The sequence below is a fragment of the Sus scrofa genome, chromosome 6 (assembly GCF_054392235.1).
Source record: "Sus scrofa isolate SSC_HxYL_T2T_F1_AM1 chromosome 6, Sscrofa_HxYL_maternal_Yorkshire_Landrace_v2.0, whole genome shotgun sequence".
Lineage (NCBI taxonomy): Eukaryota > Metazoa > Chordata > Mammalia > Artiodactyla > Suidae > Sus > Sus scrofa.
The window spans coordinates 85,778,207-85,797,323 of NC_139388.1; the positions used below are offsets into that span (position 1 = coordinate 85,778,207).

Here is a 19,117-nt window from a genome sequence, read left to right on the forward strand (position 1 = left end):
GGAGTCAGAGTGGCTGGGTCCAGATCCCGCTTACTAGCTATGTGATGTTAGTACATCTGAGCCTCAGTTTCCTCATCTGAAATATGGGGATGATATCAGTAGCTGTTCACAGGGGTGTGCGTAAAGTACTTAGTCCCTGATATATGGTGAACACTCAATAAAGAGCAGTTATAAAAAGCATTACCAATGAGGCATGCATGTGCGCGCGCGCGCGCGCACACACACACACACACACACACACACACACACACACACACCACACACAGAGTCCTTGAAGGCCTGCCAGACCTTGGAAATGGCCTTGTTCTGGGTTGTCTGAAGCATTAAGGGGCAAGGGACCTTAGGGGCAGGGGTGGGAAATGGGGAGAAACCTACTTGTGCTGGGCATGGAAGAACTTGATGAGGCTTTGCAGAAAGTCAGGTCCTTGCTTCACCTGGCTCTCCCCGGCTTTCAGCAGATACTGGGGAGAGGGCAGGGAAAGGTATGCAACGTGAGCAAAGCTGAATCCTGGGGACAAGGGGCTGTTGTTCCCATCTTGGGCTAGTCTTTTTGATTGTGACTGAATCTTGGTGACATCTCAAGGGCTATCTGGCGAGGACTTGGGCTGGGACTGTGACTGGGGGTACAGGGATGCAGACAGGAAGACACATGCCACCCCACCCTCACCCTTGAACACCGCTTACCTCACACATGTGCAGCTGGAAGATGCGTCGCTCTCTCTGTGTGTCCTGGGCCACCTCCCCAGAGCTCCCTCCTGTCACCCGGGCCCGGTCCCTCTCCTTCTCCAGCCTGGCCCTAGACCCCAAGGAAAGAGAGGCATGAACAGCTCTCATCAGCCCCTTGCACAGGCCACTGTCTCTACGTGCTCCTCTCTGTATGGGCACACGAGGGAGGGGACCCTCCTCTGTGCCATCTGTGTGGTGGGACTGGAGTACAACGGTGAACAATGTAGACTCAGGGAATCCACAAGCCAGCTGGGGAGAAAGACGTGAATCAAATCACAGCCTTGAAGAGAGCAGTGGGGGAGGAAATGGGAGATCTGACCTCGTGCAGCTGCCCAGGAGGTGATGCTTGAGCTGAGATCTAAAGTCTAAGAAGCTGCCGTGGAGAAAGCTAGGGCTGAGGAGGTGGATCAGCCCACCTGACAAGCTGGACAGGAGAGATCAGGGCTTGCAGCAGAGATGGAGAGGGAGGTGGTTTGGTTCCAAGTGAGGTAAGGATGGGCCAGACCACTCAGGGCCTGATTCAGACCATGTTGAGGTTCTGGGTCTTTATCTCAAGAGCAATGGAAAGGAGTTGAAGGTGATGGGCTCAGAGAGAGCCAGGTGGGATTTGGGGTGATCGGTTTTGATTTTGCCAGAAGGAATTCAGGATCACATAGGTTAGAAGACCACACGGTGCCTTCATTCTTCTAGGCCATGGAGCTTTCCATTTCAAGCTTAGAAAACCTTGATTCTTTTCTTTGTACGTGAAGACAGAGTGCTTCCCACTCTGTCTTTAGAGTGACCCAGACCTTCCCCTTACAGATCTCAGGGTTGGTGGTTTCCCATGCTTAGGGATGTGTGGAACTGTGTGTAAATGGCTTCCTGGAATTCCCACACCCATGAGATAACCTACTCTCAGCCAGGAGAATATTTCCACATCTGGGGCTGGGCACATGTGACAGGGCAGGACAGGTAACAATGTGTCTACGTTGTTACCATGTTTTTCAATAGAGGAAAATGAAAAATAAGCTAAATGTGTATCAATAGGAAGTGGTTAAATAAATTAGGCTATGTCTACAGATAGGAATACTATGCAGCTGTTAAAAAGAGTGAGGCAGATCTATATATACTGACATGGAAGGACATCTGATCCACAGTAAATGGACAAAAAAAAAGAAGCTACAATAGAGTACAGTGGCTAAAAATATAGATTCTGGATTTGAATGGTAGTCCCCTTGTTTACTTGACTTTTATAAATATTTTAATTTTTTAAAAATTTCTCTCTCTCTCTCTCTCTCTCTCTTTTTTTTTTTTTTTTTTTTGAGGGCCACACCCGTGGCATATGGAGGTTTCCAGGCTAGGGGTCAAATCAGAGCTGTAGCCGCTGGCTTACACCACAGCCACAGCAATGCCAGATCCGAGCTGTGTCTTTGACATACACCACAGCTCATGGCAACGCTGGATCCTTAACCCACTGAGCGAGGCCAGGCATCAAACCTTCTTCTTCACAGATGCTAGTCAAATTTGTTTCCTCTGAGCCACGACGGGAACTCCTTTTCATAAATTTTTTAAAGTTTCAGTTGCCACATTTTACAAATGACACTAACACTGCCTCATCCTTAGATGATATAACACATGGGAAATATTTAGTACAGTCTCTGTGTGTGGTAAGCCCTCAATATATGGCAGGATTATGATGATGCTAATGGTACTGATGATTATAGTAATAACTTGATGATTCCTTTAGATAGTTTTTTATCGTAGAGTACTTCCTATTTATTTATGTAATTCTTTTTTTTTTTTTTTTTTTTTTTTTTTGTCTTTTTGCCTTTTCTAGGGCCGCTCCCACGGCATGTGGAGGTTCTCAGGCTAGGGGTCTAATCGGAGCTGTAGCTGCCAGCCTACTCCAGAGCCACAGCAAGGCAGGATCCGAACCGCACCTGTGACCTACACCACAGCTCATGGCAATGCCGGGTCCTTAACCCACTGAGCAAGGCCAGGGATCAAACCTGCAACCTCGTGGTTCCTAGTTGGATTCGTTAACCACTGTGCCACAATGGGAACTCCTATTTATGTAATTTTTTGTTTCCTTTTTTGGCTGTGCCTGTGGCATGCAGAAGTTCCTGGGTTGGATCCCGCACAACGGCAACTCAAGCCACTGCAGTGATAATGTCAGATCCTTAACCCACTGAGCCACAAGAGAACTATTTATGTAATATTTTTTAATGCAAAGTCTGGCTGGTAAAGATTAAAGGACAGAAGCTAGGTAGCTTAGGAAGAAGACAGGCTGTGAAGTAGCATACATGGCTTTGTGAATTACCATAGCTCTGTTCCTCAACCTCAGCTACAGTAATTTACAGAGATTTCCCTACAAAGTCTTTTTTTTTTTCTTTCTTTCTTTTTTAGGACCTTACACGAAGCAATGTTGATGCAATGTTGGATGTAGGTCTTCGACCTACACCGAAGCTCGAGGCAACACTGGATCCTTAACCCACTGAGGGAGACTGAGATTGAACCCTCATCATCATGGATACTAGTTGGGTTCATAACCTGCTGAGCCACAAGGAACTCCTCCTACAAAGTCTGATGTAGATACACAAGATGACCTGATAGAGCTCAAACTAATAGCTGGGTGTGTTTTTATTCTACCCTGCACACAGCCCAACTCAGGAAATAGCAAATCCCATTCTCTCCCTGTCTGCAAAGGATCACCTATGTTTTATTAACCTTTCTTCCTTCTTCCTTCCTTCCTTCCTTCCTCTCTCTCTTTCTTTTTCTTTCTTTCTCTTTTGCTTTTTAGGGCCTTGAAATTCCAAGGCCAGGGGTCAAACTGGAGCTGTAGCTGCAGGCCTAGGCCACAGCCACAGCAACACCAGATCCGAGCTACATCTGTAGCCTACATCACAGCTCATGGCAATGCCAGATCCTTAGCCCACCGAGCGAGGCCAGGGATTGAACCTGTGTCCTCATGCATACTAGTCAGGATTGTTACCACTGAGCCACAATGGGAACTCCTATAACATCTCAAATTTTAGGAATATCTTTTTTTGTGTGTGTGTGTCTTTTTTGTCTTTTTCAGGGCCGCACGTGTGGCGTATGGAGGTTCCCAGGCTAGGGGTCAAATCGGAGCTGTTGCTGCCAGCCTACGCCACGGCCACACCAATGCCAGATCCGATCTGCATCTGTGACCTACACCACAGCTCACGGCAACGCCGGATCGTTAACCCACTGAGGAAGGCCAGGGATTGAACCCAAAATCTCATGGTTCCTAGTCGGATTTGTTTCCACTGTGCCACAACGGGAACTCCTTTTTTCTTTTTCTTTCTTTCTTTCTTTTTTTTTTTTTTTTGGTCTTTTTTGTCCTTTTAGGGTTGCACCCACGGCATGACGAATATCTTTATTTTCTTTGAGTGGAGTTGCTGCAGGAGTGAAATAAAATAGTGAGTCAAAAGTGCTGAGATGCTAGTTACTAAGAAGACGGAAATAACTGGAGAAGGGGACCACAGCAACAGTCTTACATTATTCGGTGTTGAGTGAGGAGGTCCGTGGGGGGGGGGGGAGGCAGGGGGAGGGAGATGGGAGAGGAAAGGAATCCAAATGAAACAGATATCTGCTAGCCTGATACCTGGACACCTTTTCCACCCTCCCTTCTCTCCACCCTAACAAAACTGCCTGCCTGTTCTCCCACCTCTGTGTTGATACCATTGTTAGGGCATTAACATTATGTATTTTCATTACTTTTGGACTCACCTCTCTTCTTGCTTAAAAACCAGTGGGATCCACAAAAAGCAGGACTGGGTTGGTATTTTTTCCCACATGACCTACCTACAAATTGGGGATTTTAGGATTTTAGGGATTCACCTTTCCTTTCCAAGGAGAAGAACTGATAACAGATGAAAAGAACTTATCACAGTGTGTGGAACAAGGAATCCCTTAGTAAGTCTAAGTATTTAGCTGCCTCTTTTTCATTTCTTTTTTTTTTTTTTTGGCCCATGGGATGCAGAAATTCTTTTTTTTTTTTTTTTTTTTTGCTATTTCTTGGGCCGCTCCCGCAGCATATGGAGGTCCCCAGGCTAGGGGTCTAATTGGAGCTGTAGCCACCGGCCTACACCACAGCCACAGCAATGCAGGATCCGAGCTGCGTCTGCAACCTACACCACAGCTCACGGCAACACCGGATCGTTAACCCACTGAGCAAGGGCAGGGACCGAACCCGAAACCTCATGGTTCCTAGTTGGATTCGTTAACCACTGCGCCATGACGGGAACTCCGGGATGCAGAAATTCTGGGGCCAGGGATTGAACCCGTGCCACAGCAGCAACCCAAGCCATAGCAGTGACAACTCCATGTCCTTAACCCACTGAGCCACCAGGGAACTCCTTAGCTGCTATTATTAATAATTATTTTTAAGCACTAATTTTGTGCTGAGTACTCTGCTAGACCCTTCACACACTAAAGCAATAACCCCATGAGGCAGGAATCACTACCCTGTGTTAGAGGTGAGGAGCCTGAGGCTGAAGCAATAAGTCACTTGTCCAAGTCACATAGCTTTAAGTACTAGAGCCAGGATTTGAACCCAGGTCTGCGTGTTGCTAGAGCCCTCGGGACAGAACTGGGAACCAAGCCTGTGGCTCAGATTTGTTCCATCCCTCCTCCCCTGCCTGGTTCCCCCAGCTGGTGACAGCCACTTGTCTTTTCTGATAGATCTTGGTTAGAGACTATTTTGCAGAGGATGAAGCTAAGATCCAGAGAAGGGAGGTAACTGCCCAAGATCCCAGGCTGGTCAGGGAAGTGCTAGGAGCAGAGGTCTGGGCTTCTGCCTCTCATCCTCATGCTGTGTTATTCTGGTCCCAGTTCTGGTTCAGAAAGATGGCCAACAACACGTTGAACTGCAGTACCAGGCGCTGTAGGTGCCCATCACTTATTTCATCTCCACGTCAACCTCGGAAGGTATCACCGGCCCCACTGTTCAGATGAGGACACCACCCTCTGCAGCAAAGAGCGTAAATAACCTTGTCCCCTGCGCAGGGCCTAGGATGCCTTTCTCAGCAGCCCCGGTGGAGAGGGGAACCTCCCATATGCATACCCAGCGGGTGAGAATGTTGTGGTATTCAACAGATGCTATCGGAGCCCTGTGCCCTTGCAGCTGCTGCCCAGACTGGTTTGGTAGGAATCAGGTGGAATAACCCAACTCACGGCTTGCTCATATCTAGCTATACCTGGAGCCCTCGTAAAAGGAATGTACACAGACACCTGTGCCAGGACAGGCTGCTTGATCTACATAGCATAAGCAGAAGCCAGGAGGCCACATGGCATGGCAGGAAGAACACTGGACTCAGAAGCCCTGGGTTCTAGCCCAGGCTCTGCTGATAACTCACTGAATAACCTCAGCCAAGCCCCTTTCCCATCATTACACAGTCTTTGCTGTAAACGAAACTTCACAGGCAAGAACAATACATAAATCTGGTAAAAGCGGAGCTGCTTGGGGAAGGTCAGCAAGAGAGACCTTATTCTTTCCTCCTTTCTTTTTTAATATATTTTTTTGTTTGTTTGTTTGGGAGTTACTCTTTCTATCTGGTGGATGATGCCCTGAAAGGCTAAGGGTTTAGTCAAGGTAACTCAGGAAGATGAAGGCCATGAGATCCTACATTAAATCACAAAGAGACAGATTGCCCGTCTGCGTGTCCACACCTCTCCCTAGGCCTCTAATGAGGGCAGATGGCCATGCCCATCACGGCTTCCACATCCTTCACCAAGATCTACCTTCACAGCTGGAGGGGAGATGGAGATCCTGGTGGAGGGAGGAGTTGTGGCCTCCTTTAGACTCGGGGAGGTCCCCATGGTGCTCAGAGCTTGAGAAATCATAAAGCTCCAGGATCTACTTCTTGGAATGATTCTAGAGAAATAATCATGGGTAGGAGGAGCAAGGACTTAGTTCCATGGATGCTTTCCCAACCACAGGGGCGGATTAAATACATTATGGCCTGTGCATATAGTGACACAGTGCGCTCATTTAGGTGACTTTGTATAAAAATAAGTAATGATATACAAAGATGGTCACAATGCATTTTTTTTTTTTTTTTTTTCACAGCCCCACCTGTGGCATATGGAAGTTCCTGGGCTAGGACTCAAATTGGAGCTGCAGCCGCTGGCCTACGCCATAGGCACAGCAATGTCAAATCTGAGCCGTATCTGCAAGCTACACTGAAGCTTGTGGCAACGCCAGATCCTTAACCCAGGCCAGGGGTCGAACCCGCATCCTCATGGATACTAGTCAGGTCCTTAACCCACTGAGCCACAATGCAAACTCCTCACAATGCATTTTTATTTTTTAAATTTTTCTTTGTCTTTTTGCCTTTTCTAGGGCCGCTCCCGCGGCATGTGGAGGTTCCCAGGCTAGGGGTTTACTTGGAGCTGTAGCCACTGGCCTATGCCAGAGCCACAGCAACATGGGATCTGAGCCACGTCTGCAACCTATACCACAGCTCATGGCAACGCCAGATCCTTAACCCACTGAGTGAGGCCAGCGACCAAACCCACAACCTCAAGGTTCCTAGTCAGATTCATAAACCACTGAGCCATGATGGGAACTCCACAATGCATTTTTAGTTAAAAAAAAAAAAAAAAGTCTGATTATTTTGATCTTGGTTTTATAAAAATATTTCTTCATATATAGAAAAATGACCAGAAAGATGCTAATACTTTGGGCCAAGAAATTAAGGATCTTCCTCCTGGTTTTTGGTAGCTCCCCATCCCCACTATTTTTTTTTTTCTTTTTTGCTGAACCTTCAGCATCCCCACTTTCTTTTTTTCTTTTTAGGGCTGAACCTACGGCATATGCAAGTTCCCAGGCTAGGGGATCTAATCAGAGCTATAGCTGCCAGCCTACACCACAGCCAAAGCAACACCAGATCCAAGCGGCATCTGTGACCTACACCACAGCTTGCAGCAATGCCAGAAACTTAACCCACTGATCAAGGCCAGGAGTCAAATCCACATCCTCATGGATACCAGCTGAGTTCCTAACCTACTGAACCACAACAGGAATTCCTCCCCAACTTTTAGTTTTGGCTGCTCCGAGGCATATGGAGCTCCAGGACCAGGGATCAGATCTGAGCCGCAGCTGCAAACTAAGCCGCAGCTGCAGCAACGCTGGATACTTAACCCACTGTTCCAAGCTGTGGATTGAACCCATGTAGCAGTGCTCCCAAGATGCTGCCAATCCTGTTGCGCCACAGCAGGAGGTCCCTCTCCCAACCTTTTTTTTTAGTGATAAAATCACAGTGCTACACACACTATGTAAAAAAATTTCAGGAGTTCCCTGGTGGCTCAGCAGGTTATGGATCTAATGTTGTCACTGTTGTGGCTCTGATCACTGCTGTGGTGTGAGTTTGATGCCTGGCCCGGGAAATTCTACACATTGTGGGTGCAGCCCCCCAAAAATTCAAACAACAGAGAAATATTAGCTATTCCCCCATATGACCCTAATCTCCTCCTAAGGATAATTAATTTTTTTTTTCCTCTTCTACTTCTCCATATTTTCTAAGCTATTCGTAATGAACACATGTTACTTTTCCAAAATGCGAGGGAAACCAAAATTTTACAAAGGTGATCAAACACTGCCCTGAGGTACAGTGGGCCCAGCTGGGCCCTGACAGAGGGCTGAGGCTGGGACTGGACAGAGTCTGGAAGGCAGAGCCTGAGGAGTCCCCACTCATGGGGAGTTAATTGGTCACTTGGCACCTGGGAATCCTTTTGTCCCCATTGTCCCAGTAGCCAGTGTGAGATCTGGAGCATCATGTGGTGCATACAAGAGGCCCTGGTATGGCCTTTCCTCCTCTATGTCCAACTAAATGTTTATAAAATACTGCTTGGTGTTGCAGAAATAGGACCAAGGAGGACTTCCTCTTGTGGCTCAGCAGTAATGAACCCAACTAGTATCCATGAGGACATGGGTTCAATCCCTGGCCCCCCTCAGTGGGTTAAGGATCCGGCGTTGCTGTGAGCTGTGGTGTAGGTCGCAGACACGGCTCAGATCCGGCGTTGCTGTGGCTGTGGTGTAGGCCAGCGGCTACAGCCCTGATTTGACCCCTAGCCTAGGAACTTCCATATGCCACAGGTGCGGCTCTAAAAAAAAGACAAAAAAAAAGGAAATAGGACCAATGGAGCTGATTCCTAGCTCTGCCTCTGCCTAGCTGTGTGCCCTTAGGCAAGTAATTTAACCTCTCTGAACTTCTAATGCTCCTCTGATAACTGGAATACTAATATCTCCTTCACAGGGCTGGGTGAGTGTGAGGATGCATGACTGGCTCATGGAGGTGTTCAGTACATGGATTCTCCTTTCCATCTTCCTGTCCACATCTGGTACCACCTAGCAGATGGGTTTCTGAGAGCAGCATCTTGGGGTCCCTTCACAAAGCTCCCCTTTGGTCGCCTTGTGGTCCACCCCGAGACTCCCATCACGCCTAGGCATAAACCACCCCAGTAAACACCCCGAGAGAGCAAGGCACCACGCCTTTCTGGGTGGCATGTCCTGGCAGCACTTATTCCCAATAGACCACCTCGTGCCACAAAGGAAGCATCGCTGCCTTGGACAAACCACCCTGGCCGCAGCTACTTACATTTTGGCTTCGTAGTCCTTCCATGCCTTCTCCAGCTGCTTCTTGGAATCCTGTAGTTCAAAAAGAACAACTTGCCCAAAGGGGCTCTTGGGGTGTGGAATCTACCTACAGCAAACCTTGCTGCCATTGGGGGACCCTATGTTTGCTTGCTCCTGGGTGCTGCTCAGAGGCACACTCCAAGCAGTCCCTGCTCACAAAGCTCTGACTGCAAACCTGACCCCCTCCAAATAGTCTTAACCGACCCCATTTATCAGGGCTGAGGCTTCTCTCCCACCTGACTTCTTCCCACAGTTGCCAATAATCAGTCTGAATCGGTGGGCCCAGGCCTGGGGCACCGGGCGATATGGGGGGGTCTGTCCTGAGTTTCCTCCCTCAGAAGATGGAGATCACCACGAGGAAGAAGAGGAGGATCAAGGTCAGAATCCTCCCCTAACTTTATCCCGTTATTTTCTCCTGCCTGGTACTAGATCATCGTCTCAATAGGAAGGGTACAGGAGGAGGGACACACACACGGAGAGGCTAAGAAATCCACACAAGGCCACACAGCAAGCCAGAGAGACCTGGTTGATCCCTGGCCTAGTTTTCCTGGGCCTTATCTGGCTCAGAACAGCCAGACAAAAAAAGCTGCTGGTCTGGTTTGGGTGGTTCCCAGGCTGATGCCCAGCCCCAGGTAAGGAGGGAAGCCTCTTGGGGAGGGCAGCTCCTCCCCTGGGCCTTCTGGGGCAGACTTCCCAGGGAGATACTCTGTCACTTTCTTTCTCTTTCTTTTCTTTTGTTTTTGTCTTTTTAGGGCTGCACCGCTGCATATGGAGGTTTCCAGGCTAGGAGTGGAGTCAGAGCTTAGCTGCTGGCCTATACCACAGCTCACGGCAACACTGGATCCTTAACCCATTGAGCAAGGTCAGGGATCGAACCTACGTCCTCATGGATGCTAGTCAGATTCACTTCCTCTGAGCCACAACAGGAACTCCCTGTCATTTTCTTTGAGCTCCAGTTCGCCTTGAGCCAGGGGGTGGCCAGGTACAGAGAGAGCAGCAGAGCATGGGATCAGGAGTCCTGAATCTCACACTGGCCCCTCCACTGACTAGCTGTGTAAACTGGAAGCAAGTGACCAATTGCCCTGAGCCTCAATTTCCTCAAGTGTAAAATGGGGGTGACAGCACCTACAGAACACACCCCGTGGGTGGTGGTAAGACCACATGAGGGCCCTGGAAGACAGTAGGTCAGCCATCCTAGGCTCACCCCTGTACTCTCAAGGGTCAATAATGGATTGGCACACCCCCTCTGACAGCCTCACCTGGCCTCCATCCTCAGCCCAGTCCTGCCCCACCTAGGGTCTCCTGCCCACTCCTTTCTCGCCCCATCCAAACACCTCTGGGCATCCCCCCTGCTCCCCACAAGGAAACTCACCTGTCGCCCGTCCCTCAGCTGCCCCTTCAGCAGACTGTCCAGGGGGAAAGAGACAATGTTGTTCAGGTTCTGAACCTGGAAAAAGCAGAGACCCCCATACCCCACCTTAGGGGACCGTCTGTCCAGCCCCAAGGGGCTCAAGGCATAGAGGAGCATCGAGAGGCTAAGGACTGCACTGTGGTAAAGAAGGCGGGGAGAGAAAGACAAGAGGGTGGAAGAGTACCAAGGGGTGGAGGGGCCGGCCTCCTGAGAATGTGCTTCCCATCCCCTGACTAATCGGCCTCATCACCTCACTGCTTGCTCGCTCCATGGCATCCAGTCAGCCTGGATCTGTTCCTTTGCCAGGAGTTCCCTCCCCTCTCCCCTCTGACTCTCTGAGGTTCACCTGGAATGCCATCTGTTGTTTCTGTCCCTCAGCTCGATCCTCGATTCCCTTCATCACATGGGGAGTCTTTTCCCTGTGGTCACACGGGATGAACATGGGAGTCAGAGCTGACCAGAGAGCCCCATCCTTGAACTACTATGATTGGATAACGAAGGGGCATGTGACCCAAGTCAGGCAATCAGGATCCTTCCTGGGACTTTTCGGCCAAAGTCATGGGAGAAAGAGTGTCTTTCTTCTGTAAGGTGTGAATCTCCCCACTGAGCAGAGACGGAAACGCATTAAAAGAAAGAGAATGAGTCTAAAACCAGTTGCACACCTGGACTTCGCATTACAGGGGTGAATGGATTCTCTAATTTATTTATTTAGCCCTTTTTTTTTTTTTTTTTTTTTTTTTTTTGTCTTTTTGCCTTTTCTAGGGCCGCTCCCATGGCATATGGAGGTTCCCAGGCTAGGGGTCGAATCGGAGCTGTAGCCGCTTGCCTACGCCACAGCCACAGCAATGTGGGATCCAAGCTGCATCTTTGACCTACACCATAGGTCACGGCAACGCCAGATCCTTAATCCACTGAGTGAGGCCAGGGATCAAACCTGCAACCTCATGGTTTCTAGTCGGATTCGTTAACCACTGAGCTATGGCGGGAACTCCTATTTATTTTGCTTTTTAGGGGTACACTTGTGGCATATGGAGGTTCCCAGGCTAGACAGCCACAGCAAAGCTGGACCTACACCATAGCTCATGGCAACGCCAGATCCCCAACCCCCTAAGCGAGGCCAGGGATCAAACCTGCCTCCTCATGGATACTAGCTGGATTTGATTCATTTCCACTGTGCCACAACAGGAACTCCTGAATTCTCTTTTTAAAGATTAACCTAGTTTGAGTTGAAGTTATGTCATTTGGCAACTCAAAACAGCCTAATATTTCAGCCCACCTTTCAAGGTTCAACTCAGGTCTACACTCCTCCAGGAAGCCTTCCTGATTACTTCTTCCTGTGGCCTATGCCAATCCCCGCTTTTCTAAACCACGGCAGCACTAGGCCTCTGACCCAGGCCACTCGGTCCTTGAGTTTGTGCCACGCTGTTGGTCTTGTTTGGTGTCATCTCACATGTCAGTACCTGTCTCCCTGACTAGACTGTGGCTCTCTGAGGCAGATCCTGACTCTTCTCTGTGCCACCAGCCCCACCACAGAGGAGACCCTCAGTAAACACTAGTTTGACTGAAACAAGGAGGAGAGGAGAGGTAAAGACAGAAGGCGTCACTGATTCAGTTGAAATCAGCTGAAATCAAATACCTGTGTGTCCAGGACAGGGTGTGAGGTAGTGACACACAGAGAGATAAAATGATGACAGATGGTAATATTAGCTGATGTTTAATAGGCGCTTACCCCAGGGCAGGCGCTTAGCTTGTGAAATCCTCATCACCACTCTGTGAAGTGGGGACCACTGTTACCCCATTTTACAGATGAGGCTCAGGCAGACCAAGTGACCCTGAGTGCCGAGGGTCATATACCCAGTGAGCAGCAAAGCAGGGATGCAAGGCCTGAGTCTAAGCCCCAGGTCTCAGTGCCTGATCACTAAGCAAGCTGCCTTGCAGAGAAGACGTGGTCCCAAAAGCCAAAAGCTCTGGAGCCTGGAGGGAGAGAGGCTTTCCTGGGAGGTGGTAAGCCAGGCTTGTGCTCAGATGCTGGGTTCATATCCAGCTCTGTGACCGTGGGTAAGTTGCTTTCATGTTCTCACTTCCTAGCCTGTACAGGGGGTAACAAGAGTAAAACTAACCCCACAGAGCTGTGCTCCAGGATGAAATGAGTTAAGACCCATGAAGTACTGAGAACTGCTGCACCCGGGGATGAGCATGTGTCATGGGGTGGCCTCAAGGTGGGTACTCAGAGGACAGGGAAGAGGCCATCTCAGGAAGGAACCTGAGGCCACTGGGCCACACGCAAGAGCTGAGAGGCATGCTGAGGTGAGGCAGGTTCTCGGATCTGAGGACAAAGCAGGTGCAGCTGGGAAAGCAGAGGACAAAGAGGGCTAAGGAGAGGGGGTGGTGCAAAGACGGGAACGGGAGCTGCCCTCCCTCCTCCCAGACCGCCTCCAGGGAGGCCTAGGAGGGCAGAGAGGCGGGGAGAGAGGGGAGAGGAGACGCTGGCAAGACGCCAGCAAGGAAGAAAGCAAATGGGAGGTCAGAACTGGAAAGGGACCTCAGGTCACTGTTTAGAGGTCAAGGGCAACCTGAAAGGCTTCTACCAACCCTCTCCCCATCAGGTTCTTAAGCCACTGACCAGATTTACCCTGAGCCTGGGCTGAGGGTGGGTAGGAGAGAAGGGCCTCACCAGGTTCTTGAAGAGCGCGGCTACCTCACGGGTGAACACAGCCAAGTTCAGGAAGCCGGTGGACAGCTCGTGACTGTTTTGGGATAGGTGGCTGTTGCCCAGGGCCTCCACGGCCTCTCGGTACTGCTCCTCGTTCTCCACGTGGCCTGTGGAGCAGGGAGACACGGAGTGAGCTGGGAAAGGGGCTGCCTGGCCAGGCGGGGCCTCGAGCAGGCTCACTCACCGAGGCCGGAGCTGTGGATGGCCCGCACGGCCTTCTTTATCCTCTGCAGGATGGCCTGGTCTCCTTCCAGGATCTGGAAGCAAACGCAGATGGAGGCTCAGGGATGCTTAGCCGGGAGGGGTGACTGACTCCATGACCCCACCCTCCAAACACACACATCGTTTCCTCCTAGGGACCCCCTGCAGCCCCTACCAAACATAAACAGACTGCCCTCCTCCACCCAGACTTCGTGGGAAACCACAGATGAGTCACATCGCTCCAGGGGGCCCAGGCTTTTCACCTTATACCAGCCAAGTACATGCAGTGATTCTAGGACATGTGTCATGGGGTTATGCCAGGCTGGCTTTGAGTCCCGGCTCTGGCACTAACTGGTATGTCAGTCTAGACAAATCTATTCACTTCTCTGAGCCCCGGGTGCCTCCTCTGCAAAAGGAGGATGACACTAGGGAGCGGCTGCGAGAATGAATGACTTGACAAACACATACAAAACGCTTAGCAAAATAACAGAGGAAAGAACGTGGGCATCTCTATAGTCTCCAAAGACATGGGAGGGCACGTGTTCCCCAAGTCCCAGGCTCAATAAGCCACAGGAAGACAAGGAGGAAGAGGCCGGGATAACATCAGCAGTGAGATGAAGAGGGTAGAGAGGGGATACTCAAGCCCCACTGGAGAGAGCTGATGGGATGGTATGAGGCAACCCCGAAGTCCAGGGGTTGCAGAACAAATGGCAGACTGTGGGGAAGTCAGAAGATGTGACGGTGAGAAGCAAGAGGGCTTAGCCGGGAAGGAAACCTCCAAGACACACTCCTCTTTCAGGGCTTTCAGTGAGGTACAGAGGCTGCCAACTTCATGAAACCCTTATGAAATGCACAGTTAAGTGGGAAATTACAGAATGCCAGGGCTACAAAGGGCTCACAGAGCCACAGATGAGGAAACGGAGGCCAAGAGAGGGGAGGGTCTTGCCCAGAGTCAGTGGTGGGGGAGCAGCAGAGCTGGGCTTCCAGGGGGGGCCCTAGTGTAATGCTCCATCCACACACCATGGCCCCACCCTGACTCCAGCCCCCCTCTTTTGTCCAGTGACTACAATGGGATCAAAATTTGACCTCCAAGAGTTCCTGTCATGGCTCAGTGGTAACAAATCCGATTAGGATCCATGAGGACTGGAGTTTGATCCCTGGCTTCACTCAGTGGGTTAAGGATCTGGCGTTGCCGTGAGCTGTGGTGTAGGTCAAAGACACAGCTTGGATCCCACATTGCTGTGGCTGTGGCGTAGGCTGGCAGCTACAGCTCTGATTCAACCCCTAGCCTGGGAACTTCCATATGCCATAAAAGACAAAAAAAAAAAAAAAAAAAAATTATCTCCAAAGAGTTACTTCAGTGTGATAAGAGTTAGCAAACATATTTGGAAATGGTATCTGCAACAATTCCAAAAGAAACTCACAGGAGGACAAGCACAGGGCAGATCTTGGTGGCACTATGGAGTGCTCTCAGAAGCCCTGTGGGAGGCCTCTGGAGCGAGAGGGGTGTGATTCTAAAGCCCAGTTCCGTTCCCCAGATGCTGTGTAACTTTGGCCAAGTTGCCTCTTCTCTCTGAGCTCCCTGACTGGCTACCTGTAAAATGGGGGGAATCAAGCCTACCTCTCAGGGTTGTTACAAGGATTGTGTGTATGAGAAGACACACACAAAGGGTTTAGTCTGGTGCTAAGCACAGAGTGTATTCTCAATGTACAGTACCTCTGATCGTCAGCAGCTGCTGTTGCTGCTAGAAAGGTCCATCCAAATCTGGGTACTTTCTCCTCCAGGGAATTGAAACCTAACAGTCGCTTCCCTGGGTATGAACCTGAGATATTTTCATTGTTTCTTTTTTTTCTTTTTTTTTTTTTTTTTTTTAGGGCCGCACCCACAGCATATGGAAGTTCCCAGGCTAGGTGTCGAATCAGAGCTACAGCTGCCAGCCTACACTACAGCCGAAACAACTCAGGATCCAAGCCACGCCTGTGACCTACACCATAGCTCATGGCAATGCTGGATCCCCGACCCACTGAGCAAGGCCAGGGAACCCAAATCCTCATGGATACTAGTCGGATTCCTTTCCACTGTGCCACAACAGGAACTATCAAAATACTTTCAGGTTTGGGACCAGCGGAGGCCCATCCCAGGGATGAAGAAAGAAAGCTGAGGAATTAGGGACAGTGGGGAGAGGCGGCCATAACTGACTCAGCTAAAGAACTAAGATAATTCTACTGGAGAGAGAAAGACACGGGGAGGGAACACGGATATGTCTGCAGTTCCCAAGGACTCAGATGGGGAAACACATGTTCACCAAAGCCCTTGGTTCCCACCTTGAAACTTGAAAAGGGAAAGATAAGAGGTGATTAATTTAAGGAGCTATGACTTTGCTCCAAAAGATAGTGCAGGTTAGAGATATGAATAAATTCCAAAGAGATTTAGTGCAGGTTAGAGATATGAATAAATTCAAAAGAGATTTAGAAAACTCCCTGGAAGGCAGATCTATGTGCCTAGCATACAGAAAGCTCTCCATAATTGTTTACCTAAATGAATGATGGTTTGCAATGTCCCAGAACATGAGCCTGAGAGGTCTATGTCCATGCTTTAGATGCCCTTAGGTGGGGCAAGGTGGACACGTGGTCCAAGCTGTGCCAATGAGATTCTCTCTCCAGAGAATTTGAAACTGAGCTCTGGGAAGCTATCTGATTGATTGGAAATGGTTAAGCTGGAACGTCTTTCTCACCAAGTGCAAAGAGAGAAGAAGAAAGCAGATGAGCAGAAAGAAGCAGATGAGACCCATGCTGCCATAGAAAGGCATAAGAAAGGAGCTGCCCTGGTTTCTGGAAGCTCCAGGTTCTTCACCCTTTTTTTTTTTTTTTTTTTTTTTTTTTGTCTTTTTGCCATTTTCTTGGGCCACTCTCGCAGCATCTGGCGGTTCCCAGGCTAGGGGTCGAATCGGAGCTGTAGCCACTGGCCTACGCCAGAGCCACAGCAACGCGGGATCCGAGCCGCGTCTGCAACCTACACCACAGCTCACGGCAACGCCAGATCGTTAACCCACTGAGCAAGGCCAGGGACGGAACCCGCAACCTCATGGCTCTTAGTCGGGTTCATTAACCACTGCGCCACGAGGGGAACTCTGGTTCTTCACCCTTTGAGGCTTTCCATACCTCTTGTCCTTGGGCCTCCATGAAATACCCCTGAAACCACCAAATAAACTCCCTTAAACAAGTTTGAGAGGATCTCTCTTCCCTGCAGTATATCAGAGACTGCTGCTTGGCTCCCAATTCATTCTCTCTTTCTCCTTAGCAATTAGAACCCTGACTTTTCAGAGGGCCACTTGGCCACTCACAATAAAGACTACATTTCCCAGCCTACTTTGCAGCTAAATGTGGTCATGTGACTGAGTTCTGACCAATGGTATGTAATGGATATTTCATTTGTTAGCTTCTAGAAAGTATTCTCAAAAGGAAAGGAGGGACCACATACTTATGATAAGAATGATCAAAAGACTGACAACACCAAATGCTGGTGAGGATTTGGAGCTACAGAAACTCTCATACTTAGCTGGTGGGAATACAAAATGATGCAGCCACCCTGGAGTACAGTTTGGCAGTTTCCTATAAAACTAAACAGACATTTACCAATTGCTCTCTTCGGTATTTACCCAAAGGAGCTGGAACTTATTTCCACACAAAAACTTAAACATGGATGTTTATATCACCTTATTCATAACTGCCAAAACTTGGAAGACAATGGGATATATACACACACACACACACACACACATATATATATATATATAATTATTTTTTCCTTTTTTTAGGGCCACAGGTGAGGCATATGGAAGTTCCCAGGTCAGGGGTCGAATTGGAACTATAGCTGACGAGTTCATAAGCAGCTGTGCCACAATGGGAACTCCCAAGAAAATGGAATATTACTAAGTGCTAAAAACAAATGAGCTATCAAGCCACAAAAGATACAGATGCATATCACTAAGTGAAAGAAGCCAATCTGAACAGGCTACACACTGTATGATTTCAAGTATATGACATTCTGGAAAAGGCAAAACTATGGAAACTGTAAAAGACTCAGTGACTGTCAGGGGTTGGGGGAGAGAGGGATGAAGAGGTGTAGCACAAAGGCTTTTTAGGCAGTGAAACTATTCTATATTATACTATGATAGCTGTACTTTTAGTATTGATTAAGAAATACGGAAAAACGGAGTTCCCTTTGTGGCTCAGTGGTTAATGAACCCGACCAGGAACCATGAGGATGCGGGTTCAACCCCTGGTCTCACTCAGTGGGTTAAGGATCTGGCATTGCTGTGAGCTGACGCGGCTCGCAGACGCGGCTCGGATTCCCTGTTGTTGTGGCTGGGGCGTAGGCCGGCAGCTGTAGCTCCGATTTGACCCCTAGCCTGGGAACTTCCATACGCCGCAGATGCAGCCCTAAAAAGAAAAAAAAAAAATTAAAAATATGGAAAAGAACAAAAAGTTTCCATGAATTCAAGAATACATTTAAAGTTTTCTGTGTCTTATTGATCATTAACAGCTGCATTCATATTCGGAATGTGGTCATACTAATTTGTGAGAATTTTGTTTTTTTGCCTAAGGTGCTTACTATAACTGTGGCTTCATAAGGCTGTAATAGTAACTCCAAGGACCTCCAGGGCCTGGGGCCCACAGCCTGGTATAAACAAGGGGGTTAGAGTCAACATTTTGAGTCCCAGGGTCCATCTCTGCTACTTTCTGGCTGTGTGATCTCAGACAACTTCCTTCACCTCTCTGAGCCTCACTGAATCATTAGCCAGATGAAAGTAAAAGCAATGACTGTCTCATCAGGATGCTGTGAGTCTTAAAGGGTGGGTGTCAAATTGCTTTCCAGACTGTAAAGTCCTGTACAAGTTTGAGGTTGTATGCTTTCCTTTGTTTTCATTTCCAATGAGACCTGGGGCAATAAACTCACAGTTATCTCAGCCTGCTTTTTTTTTTTTTTTTTTTTTTTTTTCCGCAGTGTGTAAAATGAGGAGGTAATGTTAAATTTTCTCCAATATTCTGTGATTTAGTCTCTCAAAGGACAACATCATGGTCCAAAACAAAGATAGAAAATGTGACCTCCTGTGCCAACTGTAGTTCGATAGAGGATACCTGAAAAGCTGCTTTAACAATATGATGAAATAAAACCAGAATCAGTGAGGAAAATGCTGTGATTGATTAATGATGGCTCCAATGGTCATGGGATGTCACAAAAGTGGTGCCTATGCCGTGTTATAATAGTTCAAAGGAGTGACTATCTAAGGGTGAAATTTAATCTGCAGCTCCCAAGGCCTTAGCTTTAGCAGCTCTGCCCGCTTGGCTGAGTCGTCATGGTTACCACAGCTGACTTTGAGAAATCACCGGAATGAAGAATGGTTCCCATTGATGAATCCTGACC

The 19,117-nt window shown here is 48.7% G+C and overlaps 1 protein-coding gene across 19 annotated transcripts in view; it reads right to left on the reverse strand.

Annotated features, from left to right (window-relative positions):
* Nucleotides 1–19,117, reverse strand: part of ASAP3 (ArfGAP with SH3 domain, ankyrin repeat and PH domain 3) — a 50,775-nt gene that overhangs the window by 13,605 nt on the left and 18,053 nt on the right. For 12 of the 19 annotated variants that reach the window (XR_014807253.1, XR_014807251.1, XR_014807250.1 and 9 more), the window contains exons 2-7: nucleotides 13,673–13,745; nucleotides 13,450–13,595; nucleotides 10,737–10,811; nucleotides 9,327–9,376; nucleotides 685–796; nucleotides 376–461 (exon numbers count right to left, since the gene is read on the reverse strand). Coding sequence is in view for 13 of the 19 variants with exons in the window: in XM_084963292.1 (XP_084819418.1) it covers nucleotides 376–461; nucleotides 685–796; nucleotides 9,327–9,376; nucleotides 10,737–10,811; nucleotides 13,450–13,595; nucleotides 13,673–13,745 (542 nt within the window). In the remaining 6 variants the exon portion in view is untranslated. Of the gene's footprint in view, nucleotides 1–375; nucleotides 462–684; nucleotides 797–9,326; nucleotides 9,377–10,736; nucleotides 10,812–11,121; nucleotides 11,195–13,449; nucleotides 13,596–13,672; nucleotides 13,746–19,117 lie in introns of those variants that run through there. The other 7 variants (XR_014807255.1, XR_014807254.1, XM_084963295.1 and 4 more) reach the window with 2 other exon arrangements.